The 19,702-nt window shown below is 34.7% G+C and overlaps 1 protein-coding gene across 5 annotated transcripts in view; it reads left to right on the forward strand.

Moving 5' to 3' along the window:
* The window catches only part of SCAF11 (SR-related CTD associated factor 11), a 50,287-nt gene that overhangs the window by 14,709 nt on the left and 15,876 nt on the right, over nt 1–19,702 (forward strand). For 3 of the 5 annotated variants that reach the window (XR_012633422.1, XM_074902995.1, XM_074902996.1), the window contains exons 2-9: nt 1,653–1,728; nt 2,556–2,713; nt 11,521–11,598; nt 13,217–13,314; nt 14,386–14,453; nt 15,104–15,159; nt 17,594–17,700; nt 18,445–18,534. Coding sequence is in view for 4 of the 5 variants with exons in the window: in XM_074902995.1 (XP_074759096.1) it covers nt 1,668–1,728; nt 2,556–2,713; nt 11,521–11,598; nt 13,217–13,314; nt 14,386–14,453; nt 15,104–15,159; nt 17,594–17,700; nt 18,445–18,534 (716 nt within the window). In the remaining variant the exon portion in view is untranslated. The remainder of the gene's footprint in view (nt 1–1,652; nt 1,729–2,555; nt 2,714–11,520; nt 11,599–13,216; nt 13,315–14,385; nt 14,454–15,103; nt 15,160–17,593; nt 17,701–18,444; nt 18,535–19,702) is intronic. The other 2 variants (XM_074902997.1, XM_074902998.1) reach the window with 1 other exon arrangement.

A 19,702-nucleotide genomic window follows, 5' to 3' on the forward strand; every position in this document is an offset into this window, starting at 1 on the left:
CTACTTAACAGCATTCACTGCAACACAGTCTGTGTTAATATTAGTGCTAGAGACTGCTCTAGAGTTGATGACATACTAATGATTTTAATCATTTTTTAAATCAACATAGCAGCGTAGAGGGAAAATTCCCTTGTAGCTAGGCTTCTGTTTCCTTCTCCCCTCTCTTTCTCCCACTGTCCATTGACTTGATTCGCATGTTCCTTTTGAGGGATTAAAAAGTAGTTTCTAACGGGAACATTAAAGCCATTTAGAATTCTAATTACAGATTTCTAATTAGCCTCACCGTTTTGACCATTTATTTAATGAACTGTCTGTGTTTGAGACTCACAGATCAAGTCCTGCTTTCTTGGATTGCCTAAGAAATTGAGAAGTGTGTTACTTGATGGGTATCTGTGGGAATGTTCCTTTTCTCAGTTAAAAGAAATTATTATTAAAACACTTCCTGCTGCTAAAATCAAGCAATAAAAGATTTGATGGGAAGAAAAGTTTTGCGAGGCAAATTCTGTCCTTCCCTCTCCTGGATATCCAGGTAGTAAAGGGAAACCAGTGTAGTTTGTAGGTGAAGGAGGAGGAAGTTCAGCTGAGGAATGCGATTGTGGCATTCTCAGCTCTGTCCTGCTGCTTTTACTAGCAAAGGCATTAAAGCGTAAGAGGTTTGAAACCTCAGTCAGTTTGCTTCAGATTCGAATACTTAAGTAGTAGATCTCGGTAATTTCTGATTTCTTCAGTCTCTCATGAAGTTTTAATTTGTTCTTTTAAATAATTTTTAAAGCTTTATATAGTTCCAAAGAAAACTGCTAGTCCCTCTAGGACTGTAGCGTTGAAGCTTTAGGTGCTTATACCATCTCTGCTGTGACTACAGGAGATTCAGTCCTTGGTGTAGATGCTTTTTTTTTTTAAGTGTGTTTTGCTCTACACATGGTAGGTAAGCCTCCAAAGAACTTACACTTGCTGTTTCTCATGCGAGATCAAATTCTTTCAACCTATATGATGTGGATCACAGGGATATTCTCTGTTATTATTATTTCATACTGCTTGCCTGCAGAATGGGGAAGAGGTGCATCCTCCCTGTTCATGATACTCCACTGCACCTGTGCTTGTGACCTGTCCGTTGTTTGATAGACCTCTACCTGCATTATTTTTCTGACTGCCAGTAGTTCTAATTGTATGATAAAGGCAAAAAGCAAGCGAATGTAAGCTGCTTTAATTTTTCTCACTTGCTAGGTGTGGAAAGCTACTAACTCTTTGGGTGCTTTAATTTTCTTGCTTCAACCGTTTGTGAAGGACAACTTGTAGATGTTAGTTACTGCAGTGTTAGGTGGAGTGGTTTGCATAGAAATTTAGTAATGTATTTAACTTCTTAAAATGAAAGTATCATTGGTGGTCTTAAACACTACAAAAACTTTTGCATTTCAACAAAGGCAATTTTCAAATTGGAAGTATCAGTTGCTAGACTGCATTAATGATGCTTATAAACTGCAAACAGGTTGTAAATGATCTATATTTAACTCTTAATGTCATATGTTTCTACTCTACAAAGGTATAAAGATATGGAGAGCACTGCAGAGCACTCATTAAATCCAGAGTGGTCATTTCTATTTTCAAGCTGTAATCTAAATGAACTGTGTAAACTCTTTCTGTGTTTTTTCCAGACGACATTTTGTAAGATGAACAACAGAAAGCAATGTATTCAAGATACTGAAGGTCAGAAGCATGAAGGCATGGAAGGTAAAGTGTGTGTGTGTGAAAATATTCAAATATATTATTCAGGTTCAAGCTGTAAAGGTCAGGTTTTATGTTTGATCTCTCAATTAGTGTGCTGCTTGTTTTGAAATAAGTTGTGTAAACTTAGCCATTATCTCAGCATAGTACTTCTCTTTAGCCTGTGGGGTCCCTAAATACTTTCCTGTCTCTTCTGTTTTTAACTTACTGACTTGCAGCAGAACAAAATGGGGATAGCAATTGTTATTTGAAAAAAATAATTAATTTAGATTAAAATTCCTTGAAGAAAAGTGCTTGTATTTTTATATTCTGAAAACAATTTCTGAGTTTAACAATATTGGGAGCATTTTTTATTTAATGTACATAATGAGGTAAATATTTGAGGATGTTCAGATTAAAATAGTTCTAAGACTGGAAAACTAAAATAAAGGGTAGACCATGTGTATATAAGATAATGAGTATAGAATATGCTGGTCTAATTTATTTCATGGAGAGAGAGTGCAAATGTCCGAGGATAAAGGACCCAAGAGAACAGTGTCTAAATGATTACATGGTTAATAGGAAATGCTGTGTGATGCTTTATTTATATAGCACAAGAGCTAACTTTCTTTAGTTTTAATAGCAAATATAGGTATAGTAGTCTATGAAGTATGTTGTGTAGTGTTTTACACCTTTTGACTACTTCTGGCCAGTGTCTTGACTGCATTAGACCTGAAAACTTGATTAACTTGTTTTTAACTACAGAAAAACATATCTTATTACCTTATTATTCAAATCTAGAAGGACTTTGTTTCAAAGACTGTCAAAATTCTAAGTGTCAATGTTAATAATAGCAGGTGAAGAAAATGAAGAAAGTTGTTCCTGTTCTACTTTATTATACGACAGTGACACATGCCCCATCTGTCTGAACTGCCTTCTTGAACAAGAGATTGGTTTTCCTGAGAACTGCAGTCATACCTTCTGCATGACTTGTATTCTTAAATGGGCTGAGGTAAGACTGAGAACCAAGGTGTGTGTTTATTTTTCAGTGAAATCTATTGCATCTGATAACTACAGATTTTTTTAAGAGAATAAGTTATGCATTCTGACTTTGCACAGGAGTGTTTCAATGACCAGTTTGTAAATAGATCATGGGAAGCTTTCTCCTTAGTGCAGTAAAGTACTTTTGTGTTTTCTTTCAGCAGACATTCTGACTTGCTAATGGTTACTACAGATTAGGGATCAGGAAAAAATGGTATCGGCTGTTTGGAAGATCAGACAGTATTATGTACATGTCTTAATGTTGCAGTGTCATTAGCTTAATCTTATTTTGTTATCCCTTATGGTATTTGTCATACTGTCAACTCTTAGGGCTGGGACCAGTATGTTTTCATGTTAGTTTACAAAATGAGTCTGATAAAACCTTGGTTTTCTAACTCTAAAGAGAATTCAGCTAAAAAGTGTAATGCTATTCTGAATTTAAGATTTTCATTTTAATTATGGCTGTTACTTGATCTATGTCAATACCTTTGTAGATAGTTCCGGAACGTTAAAGAAAAATGACTTATTGAACAAATTCTTAGTGACCTTGTTCTATTGTCCTCACATTGTCCCTTTTTCCTCACATATGTCCAGTAATCATTGCATTAAGTCTTTGGTATCTTTACCTTACTTGTAAGTTTTTCAATTGTCAATATAAAACACCAAATTAGAATCCTATATTGAGCTCAAACTAGATGCTGCTTAATATACATACTTATATAATTTTTTAACTTTAATTTTTGTGTTATTTATTAAGATAAATTTAAGGTTATTTATTAAGGAAAACAGTAACAAATCACTTCTTTCTGAAGATTTTGTATGAACTTCAGCGTATTGAAAAAAATTGCTTTAGATTCACAAACCAGATAATAAACTAAGTTTCCTGTTGCCAGATTTTCTGTTCTGCAGATGATTAATTGCAGTGCTTTTACTTATAAGGGAACAGGAAATTCTCATCCACAATTTTATCCAGACTTTCTTAGCTGCTTGTTACAATGGCAGCTGAAAGGCAATAAATAGTGACATGCACAGGGAAGCAGTACAGTAAAGGGAGGGCTTGCTGCTGGGTTTGAGTTTGTTCACACTAACAGATGCTTTTAAGCCCAATGAGTAAGGGAAGTTTTCTTATTTCAGAGAGGCAATTGAATGATACATTTTTCTTGTCATCTCAATTGGGGGGGGGGGGGGCACAAAGTACTATTCCATTAGAATAAAAGCAACTTCTGCTCTTAAAAGTTTGCACGTGAAGTAGATGTGATGCCATAAAAATGGTGGGGCGTTGTTTTTAAAGCTACATAAGGCTTCTACCACTTCTTTCCATTAGTGACATCTGATGGGTAAAACCAGCCAGTCTTTCTTTTCTGAGAATACTTGAGTTGGACCTGTTGAGTTCATTGCCTAATCTAGTAGATCAAATTAAAGAAAAAAACATTGAAAACTGGCTGACATGTTCAGAGGCTTCAGCTGTGAGAAGCAAATGAGGTTTTATAGCTTGGAATGGTAGAAACATAGTATAAGCGCGTGACCATTTGAAGCATGCTGATGCCATGTGGGTTTTGTATTCACTTAATACTTAGTAAGGAAATATTTTTGTTCTTTTTTGAGAAGCGTTGCATGAGGTTTAGCTTTCTCTGCTAGTTCTTGGTTGATCATAACTAATGAAAATGAAATAATTAACAAGTCAAATTTAAGTCACTCTGGATAATGAAGATGTAAAAATTATCTACTCTTTAAAAAAAATGCTACCAGATTGTTTAAAGATTAAGTATTTTTATTTGGTGTAAATAAATGGGTTTTAAAAACACTGTTTCTTGTTTAAGTGCTGGAGAATAAAACTGATAATAAGATTGAGTGGAAACTATTTTTTTAAAAAAGCCTCATTCACATTACTTGAAGTGGTCTTTTGTGTATCTACAGTTATGTTCCATACACTTGAACACAGGCTGCTGGCAAAGCCTTTAAGTTGGATATTTCCTCTATCCTTCTGTGTTGCATCTGGACTTCAAAATATAACAGAAGCAACTACTTCTTTAAACTGTTGTTTTCAGATTGTACATAAACTTTGTTCATCTGAGAGTTCATGGCTTTTTTCTATAACTGTGTGGATTCTAATTAAGACCAGGGTAGCTGAGGCAGACACAGTAAGCTTGCTTACCATTCTGCTTGTCTTCTATCTATGGGAGATTTTCAACATGGCAAGCAGCAGCCATAACACTTCAAAGATCTCACTTTTTAAGTACAGAAAGAGCAATAATGTATGTATAAGTTGCTCTTAATTGAGTGTATTCTGGTTCATTCCATTAGGGGCTAAAAAGGGATAGGAACCTTGCCACAGAACATCTAATATATTAGATCCTGATGGCTACTAAATCTGAGCATTTAGTTTCAGAATTAAGTAGCATTACGGTTGAGTTGGTGCTGTATTTTCTTTCCCTTTGAGGAAAGGTGTACAACTCCTAAAAGAAAAATGAGGGAGAGACCAGAATCCCCACTAAAAAAACTAGTCTTTGGATTAACTTTTATTAACATTTACCTTAAATTGTTCTACTCTGGCTATGTTTGCTATAGTTAAGTGTGGTATCTGAGAGCTTTGCTGTGCAAAATTCAGTTGCCTGTGCTATTAAACTCTTCTGTACTATTAGACTCATCTTGTGTGCCTTTGACCATGCTAACCAGTTTGGTCAGGCAGATTGTTTGGGACTGTTTCAGTAGGCATGAGAAGATTAACATAAATGTCACTCATCCTGCGCTAGCTGTCAGCTGCCTCGGTAAACTGATGTGTAATTGACTAATGGAGACTTTCAAGCTTGAGACTGTTTCAGTGTGACTGTGCTGAATGATTGTAAAAAGTGAAAGGCACTAAATCTGGAGCTGAGGTTATTGGGCACACCCTTCAGTAAGAGTGCTGAAGGACAGTGTAAGTGGAAGGTTGCTTTCAGTATAAAGAACAGGTACATTATAACATTGTTCTGCTCACATAACAAAGAGGGAGCTTTGGCTATTGTGGGGGGGGAAGGTAGGGACACACACATATGCACACCCCACCCCCCAACAATTAAAAAAAGAAAGACAAAAAGCCCTGTCTAGTCTTCAAACACCATCAGTACTGTCGTGTTATGCCAAGGAAAGTAATTATGTGTTTCTCTTTTCTGTAATACCACTAGTAGATTAAAACTAGTTTGGTCAAAACTCTAATTTTTTCAATATTTTCTGGTATACTTGTATTTCATATTTCATTTGGTAAGCACATTTGTTCTATTTTACAATAACCAGTTCTGAAAGCATTTAAGTAAAGCTAATATCAAGGGATGTTAACTAGGTATCTATGTCAAGCAGGTATGCAAAGTAGCTAAAACCACCTCAGCTATGACAGCTGCTTTAGCAGCAGTGGTATCTTGTCTGCATACTTTAAGAGGAAAACTATTTTTTTTGTATTCTATTTAAAGAAATCAGTCTCAATTTAGAGGAGATAAATATTTTACTCTGCTTTACTGTAGGCTTTTTAACTTCCCTTCTGTTCTTCAGAATGCTAATAAATGTTACTGGAGGTTTCTATCCTTGCTCTTCTATTCATTCTATTATGAACTATCATGAGAGAAGAGTGATAAAAGATTCAGTGCGGTGTCTGCATTATCACAATGATTGTGTAAGAGACATTGATTTCAGTGCCCCTCCCCTGCTAAGCTTATATCTGTCTCTGCACGTGCTTTTTCTTATTCATTTTTCCTCATCTGGAGGATTTGAAAGTAGAGTACATTCAGCTGTAAATTCTCCAAAGCTCTGGGGCATATTCAGGTGGGCCCTGTGCAGTGTCAGTGGTTGACTTAATGACACTAAGTAGTTGGCACAAATAGCTGTCTTGCATTACTTTTCTAGCAGATGTTCTGTTCTTAGGATAGTAATTTCCTTTGTACTGGTGTAAGATTTGGATCTTTGATTACATAGAGTATATTGCACATGTATAGTCTTCCTAGGGTAAAGACAGTTACCTGTATGGTAACTGGAATTCTTAATGTGTATTCTTTCTGATGCAAATTTCTTTTGTCCTAAAGGATATAGGAAGGAATCACCTTATGTGGCCACAAGCTCCATAGTGATCTGTGGTACAGAGCACTGTGGGCAGGATTAAGATTATATTCATGAACCAAATATGCAGTGTGTTCAAAGAAACACTAAACACAAAAACCAAAACAGCAATAAAAAAACTTCCTTGTTCCAAGTGCATCTAAGGTAATGCATACATAGACAACATATCTGAGAACAGCTGCACCGAAAAATGTGTTAAATTATTTCAGAAAACCTATACTTTAGGTACCTTTTTTCAAATTATATGTTTGTCTTTTTGGCATACAGTTCTTGGCGCATTTCCCCGCTTAAGCAAGGCAGTTGGACAGGATGACCTCCAAAGGTCCTTTACAACTGTAACCATTTTGTGATTCCATGATTTATCAACATTCATGCAGCAAGTTATGAAAGTTAATGTTATGAAAGTTAATGCACATAAAGTGCAGTGCAGAAGTCTCTGAGTGTTTTTGACTTTGACTTCAATTCTTCCAATAATAGAGTGTATAGTATCTTTCTTACCATAGAATTCACAGGTCCCTGCAAATAATGAATCATCTCATACTTCTGTAAAGACAGCTGCCAAGAGAACTTGTCAACACTTTATGGCAGTTTTTGATTGGAAGTTAAGGACTAGCCAACTGTGTGATATTAGTAGAGAGAAGACAGCGGTTTAGAATTGTAACTAGGTACTCTGTTGATTAGCTGTTCAGGTGAGAATCTGTTCTTGTGTGCTCTATATCTTTACTACTCATGAATGAGATTTAAAAAACAAAGAAACCCCCCCCCCCCCAAAAAAAAACCACCAAACCAGAAAAGCCTAACATCCCTTGTCAAAAACAATGCTTTCTTAAAACATAACTACAAAAACTTCAAATGTACTTGCCTTTTTAAGTAGACTGGGGAAAAAAAGTAATTTTGAGTTTTCACATGCTTCTAGAAAATAGTGCATTTTCTGTTATTTTCCTTCTTTTCTTTCATCAAAATGTGGAGAGGTGTTTCTTACTCTGTGTTTGTTACAGTCTCCCTTTTCACTAAAGTTGGAGGTGGAATTGTTGTGAGCTTTTTAGTGTTATTACTAGGTAGAGTGAAATATACAGACATTACTCTTGCAATCTAAACCTCACCTTTAAGCCTGAATTTAGCTATAAGAATCTGGTATTACTTGTGTTGCTTAAAAAGTTCTCTTAACAAAGAAGCAGTAAAGAGTGTAGGATCATGTTTCTTTTTAGATCAGCTTTCCAATACAGTAGCTGACTTTATTATGGGCCACTCGAAGAGGGGAAAAATAAAAATTATAGGGGAAGAGATTTACTGCAGCAACTTTAATTCCATACTCACATCTTGTTGCTACTTGTTATGAAACCTCGTAACATGGATCTTAGTGAATGGGAATGTCTGCCAAAGTTATTTTATCAGCCAAATATGTTTTGGGATTAGCTTGCACCCATTTGTGTAGATTCCTGAAAATTCCCAGCTGGAATATAGTAACTGCTTCAGCCTTTTGTCTACTTCACTTTGTTCAAATGCTGTTTGAAGTGATACAGTTAAACTAAGGGATACTTACTTCTTGAGTTAGAGATCACAGTATTGTGCTGCTGTAGCAGTTACAGGAATATTGAACATAGAGGGTCATAAAAAAACAAATAAAATACTATGAAATGAGTTTTTGGAAAAATTAAGAACAAACATACATATGTTCATGGATAGCTTTTCAGATGTTGCAGATTTTGTGAGTGATTACATCTTTAAGAGAATTCTCTGAATATCACAGGATAGGTGACAAAATGAATCACTGCAGAGTTATCAGTTTTAACATGAAAACTGAGTATTTTTGTGTGGAGAGTAAAACAATTTCTGACATTTTGAAGTGTACTGACCTACTATCCTGTGTTTTTCCAAGAAAAGCACTGTTGGTAAGAAAAGCAAAGCAACTCACAAATACCAGCTCTGAGGTTCTAATGATTTTGATGATTACACTAAATACTACATGTTCTGATTTTTAAACAGCTATGTTAAAGAAAGATACTGTATGAAGCTGTGATTCTTCTAAGGTCATAATGCATCCTATCCCACTCCTCCCTTGTGCAGAATAAAAGCGATAGCTGCTGCTTGGACTCATTCCATCTTAAGGGCTTTTTTCTTGTTTTAAGTATTTTCTTCCCCAAAAAGGACAGTGCACATTCAATATTACTTATGATACTACCTGAACAGAAGTCCCAGAAGACAGGAATTGCTAGCTTACCTTGAATGAAAGAAAACTCAACATCTTTAGTTACTGAACCATATTTTCAAAAAGATTAAGGAGATGAGTAAAAGGCCACCACTCCTCATGATTGCTTCTTGTGAAAATGTAGTCAACTTTTTTTACCGTCCTTTGTATAGCACCACAAATTCAGTATTGCTGTTGGGGAAAAGGGACAGAGGAATTTTTTTCCCTTCCATTTCCACTTAAAAGGCTTGTTCTTATATGTTAGCAGACAGATGAGAGCTGATTTCACGTTTAGACAAAAGTGAAGTAACTTCTAGTTCTCCTCAGGGCTACCCAACAGTTGTACTGTGCTGGGGGGCATGGGGATGCACACGGGGCTATCCTGTCCTTACTAGAATTTCTCTTGAGATTTGTTGTGAAATACCACATAATGCTAGGGCTATGAAAAGAAACTGAGTAGGAATGGAAAGAGCATCTGCTGGTTCTGAGCATACTTGAACCTAACAGTAGCTTTTGATTCTTTCAGAATGTTTTTCTTTCTACTACTATGTGTAACTGTATGTAACTGTTAAACATTTGTCCAGAAGAACCGAACATAAAACAGTGAACACTTTGCTTGTCATTTGAATTGCTGCTAGTAACACTTTGTATTCAATGATACTTCATTGTTATGAATAAACATAATGTACTGCAACTTAAACTCAGGAACATAACTTAATATTCATGTGTAAATTTAATGTAAAACCAGATTGTATTCCTTGAAAAACTTACTCTTCAGCTAAGGTGAATCCTGAAATGAGACTGAAAATTGAGAAGATTAACTTCTTCCTACTGATCTTTGACAGTCTGTTATATATCTAAGAATCAAAGTATTTACCTTGAAGTTTGCAGCTGGTTCAACAGAGTGTATTGCATACTATCAGATATCCCAATTGAACAATATACTGGTGTGGTGCTGTGGGTTAGCTTTACCCTGACTGCAGGACAAAAACTGTCTTCATGATCTCTGAGTCCTTAGGGAACTGGCTTAATTACCCAATGTGCTTTGCTTAACCAAGGCCATGACACTGCAGGAAACAATTGTATACCCCAAGAGGGGGAAGTCTTTAGTTAGGGTAAAATAGCAGAGCATCAAAAGGAGAGGTAATGGCTTTAACTTCTATTCTTGTTGAACAACTTGTTCATGAAACTACCTCTGGGGTTTTTTGGTTTTGTTTGGTGTTTTTTTTTAATCAGTTTAACTTTGTTCTGTCTACTTCAGTTGAAATCAGAAGCTGCCTGAATGCTCAAGGTTTAGGGGTTGTGTAGGTGAAAAAGCAGTTGAGCACTCTTTGAAATTGAGGAAAGAACAGAATCAACTGGAAAAAAGCCTCAGTGAAAAGGATGAAGTTTATTGAATTTCAGGGCAGGGTTCATATGCAAGTTTCTCATAGCTGCTTATGCAATTCTAGTACTATGTCTTGCATAAATAAAGTGTAATACCCTAATAGTTCTCTTAAGGGCATACTATTCATATACTGGTTCTTATTCAGTTGGATGAATTGAGATGAGACTGGGTGTGGGTTGTCGGGGTTTTTTTCTTTGTTTTAGAAGATTTCTGAACTGAGCTTGTGAAGACCAATGGCATGAGGGGAGGGACAACAAAAAAACCAAACTAACTAAAGAAAACCCACCCCACACCCCCCCCAACATATGTGGGATTAAAATTAATAAACAGTTCTCTAGCAGCAAAAACAAGTATCCAATATGGATCTCTCTGAAAGTTGATTCACTACATGATCCGCTTGTGTGGAGCTTCAGTTGAAGCTTCTCTATTCCCTGGTTAATAATAATTTTATCGTTCTATGCGTGTGATCTGATGTGGTGCATCCTTAATAGGAGGGCATTTAGGTGATTTGGGAAGAGCTAATAAATCTGTATTTCCATCAGACCATAGGGTAAAATAACCTTCAGTTCTATTCTCTTGCAAAGTGATTTGTAAAACTTCAGTTGTCTTAAACATGGAAATCTGTTCTCTCTGCTGACTGAAAAAAAAAAAAGGTAGTATAGTTAAACAGATATGCAAGATGAGGGAAGGTGTTACCCTGTTTGCTGTTGGTCTTCCCAGTTTTATGTTCTGAGTGGAACACAACCCAACACTCTTCTGAAAGGAACGTTAAGAGATAAAGCATAAGAACAATAAGAAAGAAAAAGGACATTTGCATGTTGCTGTAAAATCCCTAACAGGGATTAAAAGTTAGCTACTGATGTAAAATGCTTTTCCTTTTTTTGAACACAACTTCTCAGTTACATTCTTATTTCCTTTAGATTTTCCCCAAAGGAGAAATCTACTTACATGAAACAAAATACTGAGTGCATGGATAATGTGCACAAATACACTCTTAATGCAAACAAATTATAATTTTCTGTATTTCTGTAAGCTACTATAATAGCAAATGACAGTATAGAAAACTGAGACTTCTAACTTACTACAAATTTTGTAATAAGAAAAAATAATTTTTCAGACACAGGCTTCATGTCCTATTGATCGCAGACCATTTCAAGCAGTATGCAGGCTTGATGCACTAGAAGAGCAGATAAAGGTAAGTTCCAGATAATAACTTTGGTTGTAGGAACACCCAAGTTATGCTGCAGCCTTTTATTCATTCATCTGTGTTAAATAAGCTTTCCTAACAAAATAATGATTACTTTAACGTCTCTATTACATATTTGAAGCTAGGAATTATTCTTAATTATTTTTTCAAAGGAAATATTTACAGTAATAGTAATCACAAAGCTGCTGTTGCTACTTTATAGTATCTTTGAGTGTTCCTGATGTATCCGAGAATAGTATAGTAATTGGTCTCAAAGTGTTTTTTAACCAGGTTTTGTAAACAAGCGCTATATCAATTAGCATGCAATCTTGCCTTTTTTTTTCGCTGAGATGAATCTTGTATGTTCATTGCTTCCAATTCACAGACAAAACCACATGAAAGCAAGAGGAACCAATTAGTGCTGAGCCTTATTCCATCTAGAATTTCTGAATTTTTTAAAATTTCAGCTCTTCTGAATAAAACAGTTCTGGTAGATGATCTTGAAAATCTGTATAGAGAGATGCTGATAATTCTGTGTACAGTTTTGAAATTCTCTGGTGAAACTATGGTTATAAGTAATTCCAAAGCTGTTGGTTTTGCATTTTGCTACACTTAGAAAACAGACTCCTACTGTCCATTTCTTGTGCTTCTAGAGGCCCAGGTAGTCAACTGCAAAGGAAGCAGCCTGACAGCTGCAGATAACTTCCTTGTCATAGAAAACCATACTAGCCTATTTCATTTTTTCTTTCTAAAGAAGGAAGCAGCTGAAACAAGATAAACTGAAGTTTTTATTTGGAAGAGTGTAAAGGCTGTATCAAAATACAGTTTTAAAGTTTCTTTGTTTGTGGAACTGCAGTGTAAACAGATGGGCAGAGAACAAGGATTATGCTCTGAAAAAGAGCCACTGAAGCAGTAGGGATAGATGCAGCGTGTACAGAGAAATGCTGACATGGTGGTCAGTATTAGCAGGGGCGCTGTCAGGACATTGGCAGCTTTCCCTTTATGATACTCACAATGCTAATAGCTTAAGGAGTTGCATATAAAGCCAAGATTCTAGAATGAAGAAATAGGAAATATCTAATGCAAACAGTTGCAATGTAGCCATTGAAGTAACTTCACAGTATGTAATAAAAATTGTATTGCTTGTTTGGAAATTTGAAGATGTAGGGAAAAAAGCAATGTTATATGAAATCCATAAGTTATTTTACTCTAGAGGAAAATTTGGTGTTTTTTAATTATAAGGAAGCATTTGAAATTGAGTGATAGTTCAGCATTTTCCCAAGCTGAACCTTGTGTATTCAGATCAACCAATTTACCTTCCATTGAGAATTTGGAAGCTAGCGCATAGCTTTGAGATACTTGCCATGGCAGTCAGAATGTTCAGGGATTTTTGGTCCTGTGGCATTAGTATGCATCTCTGATGTAGCCAATATCAAAGTAGGTATTTTCCATTTCGTAAAAAAAAAAAATATGAAAATTCAATGCGAACTGAGATTAAAGAAGTAATGATTTGTAATGGTTTTGAATTCTTCTATTTGAGATTATTTTCTCCATAGACCTTAAGAGTCTTTGAATGTATTTAAAGCCCACGTGTATTAGGTTGGATTGACTTTATGTTTCAATACAGGTTCAAGTTAAAAAACAACTAACAGGGAAGGAAGAAGAGGAAAACTGTGCCTGCAATAAGGGAAAATATAGCCATGCAAAGATGAGAAAATTTATGAGGTTGGTTGTCCACTTAATTTCAAGCATTCTAATTGGAATATTAAAAATATATATTCAATGATTTTAAAGTGTATATCCTGTAATTTTTTTAATTAAGTTTATTTTTAAATATTTTTTTTCCATCAGTAGTAGTTTAGCTTTACTTTTATCACTGACGTAATTCCCACTTGAATACTTAGAATAGCAATCAAGAAGTAAGGAGCAAGGTATTTCTTGCACTGATCTCTGTAGAAGTTGCATTTTTCAAGCATTTCTGACAAATTAATTAATTTGAATTAAGATTTTATGACTAGATCATATTTTAACAATATCAGTCTTTTTTCTTTGGTTATCTAAACAGACATGCCCCTTCTTTCATGTTACCATAAACATCGGTGGTGTTCCTCTTTTACTATAAACATAGTTTTAGTCAAGAACTAATTCTATTCTAAGAAGTTGGAGAGGGAATTGTGGAAATACCTTTTCTGTTTTGAGAAGCTTTATCTTGTCACATTTGTTGCATCATATAAGGGGAAGGTCAGGATTGCACAGGCGGATTTCACTAGTGAAAATCTAAAGTCAGTATTTAATGAAATGTATGATATATACAGAGATCTTGAGATTGAATTTGAAGCAGACTTCACTACAGAAAAGGTAACAAAGTAATTTGCCACTTTGGGCTCTTCTTAGAAAATAAGATTGATCTTTGCATCTCACTGTTCTGAACCACCATTGACTTTGATATTCTTCAAAGTATTTATGCAAGCGGGTTATAATGTCTTTCACATGTTGCCATGAAATCAAGCAAAATTAATTTAATTATTTAATACAGGATACAGATTTAATACAGGATATTAACACCTGTTCTTTAAGTAGATTTTCTTTTTTTTCCCATCTGTAAGGTTTTTTTATACACTATGGCTTTTAATATATGAAAGATGATATACATGATGCAAGTTCAGGTTTTAATAGCAGTAAGAACTTGCTTTATGTGTGCTAAATAGAAATGTCTGATTTTTGCTTGGGTGTATACACTGTTAGCTTAAATATGCCCAGAAATAACTTTTGTAATATCTTTTGTTAATCTTGTAGAAGAAGTGTATGCCCAGACAGAGAGCCATTAACAACAAAATTAAGCAAAGTTATGAAGAAAAAATACAGTAAGTTGGTATTTGTCCTCCATTTGTTTGAATTGCTGGTTTTTATTATGGAACTCTAGAATCTTTTCTTGATAAGGCAACTTTTTTTTTTTTTTTATTACTTACATTTGCGTATGAAAACAAAATACCAAGGAATAAAAGTGTGGAACTTAACAAATGTGCAGTATGTGAAACTACTGTTCTTATTTTACTGGAAAGACTGCATCTTCAATTTCAGTCACAAGTGAGATGGATTTGCTTTCAGCCTAAAATAATTTTCTGCATCAGACAGTTGATGCACAGCTAATGAGTAGCTTTTATTCACAATAAGTTTTTTGGTGAGAATTCAGACACAAGAAACATGTAGCTATATTTTAGAGCTGCCATTTTGAGAGCCTTGTTTAATAGATACTGATCAGTAAGTGTGTTCATAACTTATGAAACTAAGCAAATATCTGAAGAGGTGAAAACTGCTTGACGTCTAAAAAGCTATTGTGACAATGCATGCATTTTAATTTTACTCAGTTTGTATGTAAATACATTGTAAATACACTTGAGATACTTTTTTTTTTTTTTTTCATTAATCTCTCATTGCATTAATGATTTTGACAAACCATTAAAAACTAATATGCTAAAGCTAAGATCAGAGTTTTGTTTCTTATTCCACACAGGTAATATTTTGTATGACAAACGAAACAAGAAGACTTTGTCTGTGAATGTAAACAAGGTTGGTTCTGATAAAGAAATACTTGTAAACATGTTCTCATGAAGGCATTTTTAAAACTACCTTTGCTTATTTTTAAGGTTTATTCTATTTGCTAATTTTAGTATCATCCAAACCTTGTTGTTTTGTGTCTCTTTGTCTTGAAGGAAGTAATGAGAATATAGTGCTGTTATATGAGCTCGGATTAAATTTAGTTTTGTGGTGGTAACTATTTTCATTTAGATTAGGATGTTACATTATAAGATACTGTAACTACCTTGTTTTCATCTATCTTCACCAAAAGAAGATGATATCAGCTACAAGGTGTTAGCCAAGTACCATTTTATGAAGGACATGACAGTTTTCATTATTTTCATGAAAATACATAGGTGTACTCAACCAAGTAATTTGTTATATGAATAAGCTATGGACATTATAGTTTGCATCAAGTTGGGGTTTTTTAGTGGGAGATTACTCCTGAGAATGATTGTGTTTCCAGGTTTCCTGTTTAGTTCATAAATTCCAGCCTATAACACAGGCTTATAATACACACAGTTTTAAGGAGCTATAAAGGCTTTGTTGTTTGATTTCTGCCTTCCCTCCTTTCAAAAATATTTAATGTCTTTGGGACACAAGTTTGTGATCAGTGCTTTCTTACTCATAGTTGTACCTGTAAATGTATTTGCATCAAATAGCTTTAGGCCATAAATCTCATTCTGAAGTGTAAACGTCATCATTCTCCATTGTTCTCTTACCTGAATTTTAAAAATTTGGAGGAAAAACTATCTTACCTGAATTTTAAAAATTTGGAGGAAAAACTACCCTGTTTTGCCTGCTGCCTTACTTCTTGTAGTACATGGGCACAATGTCTTTTTGTAGTACATCACATGTCTTTTTAGTAGCTGGTGGCCTGAGTTGTCAAATTTATTTGGTACTTATACACCATAGTTCTGAGGGATATCTTTAGCTGCAGCCTTCCCAGTCTAAGTCAGGTATTTACAAATTTGGTTCTGTTACCGTGTGAAGTTAAAGATAGCTTTCATTGACTTGGAAAGGTTTTGAACTGAAAGGATAGGTCTTAATCAACATTTGATTTGACTTCCAAGGTTGGTGAATGCTTTCATATCTAGTTTCACTGATTTATTATGCATTAATATCTCAGATGGTACCTGTTGCAAAAAAGATGCACAAACAGAAGTAGAGCCATTAAAACCTTCAGGAGGAGGAGATACAGGGCTCAATTATCCAACAAATGTTCAAAATGCAAATTAATTTAAAAGAAAGCACTAATTTACTAACAACTACTTCATAAGGACATTCGTGGAACATCTGGATAGCTTTTTTAGATGGATGGAGAGATGTTAATGTTCAAAATGATAGTATTTTTTTAAAATAAAACTTGAAACCAACAGCTTTTTAGGAGAAACTTCCAATTTGCGCAATGATGAAATAGGGCATGTTCCCATCAAAACCAGCTCTCTGTGCCAAAGTTTGACGGAGCACATGGATAATGACTGCATACTTGAGACATACATTTATATACATTCCATTACAAAGTTTAGTTTTCATCAGGATAAATTTATTCTGAAAGAAAATGATGAGAGGGCTCTGTGAGTTCCCATTTTAAGATACCAGTCATGGGGAATGAACAGGAATGTTTTAGTCAGACTCGAGGTGACTTTAACCCTTGAAGTGAAAGGATATAAACGGCAAAAATGGCTTAGTGTAGGTAAGTGTGTCTGTATGAGAGGAGTGTTAGGAGGATTATTGTTCACCTTTTTACCCCTGCAGCCAACCCAGAACACAGCAACAGAGTTTAGCTGTTCACTGCACGCAACATGAAAGGCCATACACTAGCATACAGTGAGTGGCTAAGGCATTGCTAACAATTGAAATTAAAGGTGGTGTTTGCTGAAACATGAAGTGGCTTCTGAGTATTGTGCCTTTTTGTGAGAGCCCAGTAAGCAGACACACCGGTCAGTCTTCAATTTTCTAGTCCTACCTGAAGGCAAAGGAGAATCCCAGCTACTTACATTAGGTTTTCTTGTTAATTTGAAACCAAACATTCTGTGAACTGCTGTGAAGGGGTCTGTCTGAAGATGCTAGTGCTGTACTTACTGTGGTCCGTTAGGCTGCAGAAATGGGAACTGTGAAATAGTAAAGACGAGGCTCATTTATTCATCATTTCTGTATGGAGCACTAAATACTTTGTTGTGGAAAGCCTATATAAAATACAAAGTTAATCTGGAAAGACCAGGTTTTGAAAATTTAGAGACTGCATAAAGAAAATTCATTTGCTCTAACTGCAAATCTCAGCATATAACTATGGAGCTACTATGGTGCCTGCTTTTTGTGAGCTTGAAGTCTTGCTGACATGATTTAATTTCAGTGCATCTTCATGTATTAAATGTTAATTATTTTACTTTGGTTGTCTTTAATTCATAAATTTTTTTTGTAGCCCAGAAGACAGACATGCTGGAACGAGTGCTTCAGAACTAATTTCTGCAGCACGCTTCCAGCTGGTTGTAGCAATGAAGAATCCTTTTTCAGCTGTAGAAACGACTGGTTAGTATATACTAGTGCTTAATAGAAATCGATGGGTTGCTGCATTGTAGATGCTATAGATCCTTTTGCTTCTTTCTGTATATACAGCATTGAAATATTTCAAAGATTAGATGGCTTTATATTCATAGATGAAGAGCAGCTAAAACACAAGCATTTAAAAATTAATGCTGTTAAGAGCACACCCCAGTTTGTCTTGTGTTTAGCATTAAACACTTAAGTATGTGCTTTTAATCTCATTGACTTAATAGGAGTTAACAATATTTAACTCCTTGCTGAATTGAAGCACTGGATAGGAAAGGGTTAGTTGTCTTATTACAGCAGCAGTTAACAAAACAGTTAAGAGTAAATAATATAATAGAAAACATTATTTGGTTAATATGCCCTAATCAAAAATTATTGTCTGTATATTTTCAGCAGTATGTAAAGGAAAAAACCTTTTTGCCATGCATGCAACAGTATTAATTTATCAAGGATACAAAGTTTCTCCATCTTTCAACTCCCCAGAAGACAGATCTCATCTCCTGTTTTCTATTCTGTCTGCATCTTTTATTTAGGACTTCAGTTATGTTTACTATGACTGTTTTTTCCCTCTAAACAGTAACCATGCATAGTCTCATTGTAACTGTTGAAAGTTTCCTATACAATTCAATTTTTTTAAAAAAGTCAGATGCAATTATTGACATGCAAAATTGTCATAGTACAAAGTTACTCTTTGTAACTTTTTGTATGAAATTTGTATTTCAGTACCGAGTTCACAGAAGTCAATACAGTGATCAGACAGAAGAGACAAGAACTGGAATTGTCCTGTTCATCTGTGATTGCTAGAGTTGAAAGGTATGTGTTTTGGATTACTAGTGGAAAGGATTTTAATATAATACTTCAGGTTTGGAATTTGATTAATTCAGATTGCTCTTTAGATAGAATATTGTTTGATCATAAAACTAAATAGTGTTTGCATGGAACTTGTTACATTTTTGTGTATTTGCCACATGCTATTTTTATGTCACTAGATTCTTTTCTGTATATCTGTTTTTTTGGTACTCGTGACAAGAAGAGTAACTCAGCTGACTTGTGCATTTTAATATGTCACTTTTTCGCAGAAATTCAAGTTTGAATGTATTTCCTATTTGGAAACTGCTCTTCAATGTGCTTTTTGATTTATTTCTGTTATTAGAAATCAGACTACATTAGTCTTAACATCAATCTGATTCTGATTTCCCATGCCCATTTTTCATGGGTTGGTTCTAACACTTCTTTCTGTAAATGCTTATAAACAAATACACCTAAAAGAGTTAAAAGGGGTTCTATCACATGAAACAGAACATAATTTTTTTTTTGTCAGAGAGCAGAAGCATGTTAAAACATACCCTAAGGATGTTTTCGTTAATATAAAAGTAACCGATTTCAAAACAACACAGTAAGAAATTGGTTCTGTCTGATCTTAATTTCACTACATAATCTCTTTACTCTCTTTGACATAAAACAAAGACTAAAGAGCAAGTAAGATATTTTTAGTTATAATTAAAAGTTGCATCTAGGATTTAAATAATAAATTTTTTTTACATGTGCTTTTTCTTATGGAAATTTCCATTCCAGCTCAGTGATAACTTAAAAATTGTAGATCTATAACTAAACTCTGGTTTTGCCCAAGATTTGCTGAGGGATTCTGAATAAGTATATATTCATTTTGTTTGTTAAAAAAAAAGTCTTTACTGCATTGTCATGTAGACTGTTTCTTATTTTCCTGCAGAAAAGGCTGTTCAGTCGAAGTACTAAATCAGTGTTCAGAATTTCATTTCCAGTAGTATAGCCTACTAATTTGGAGTAGACTGTTTGCTACAATTCAGTGTTTGGCTTTGAAGAAAGCCAAATATATATTGCTTTAACATAACATGCCTTGTTCAAACTGTTTTACTAAATTAGGCAATAATATAAGCCTGAAATTAAATGAGAAGGAAAGTTTTGTTCACTGTCAGCTTTGCCTTTCTCTCCAACTGTTATG

The sequence above is a fragment of the Athene noctua genome, chromosome 3 (genome assembly GCF_965140245.1).
Source record: "Athene noctua chromosome 3, bAthNoc1.hap1.1, whole genome shotgun sequence".
Lineage (NCBI taxonomy): Eukaryota > Metazoa > Chordata > Aves > Strigiformes > Strigidae > Athene > Athene noctua.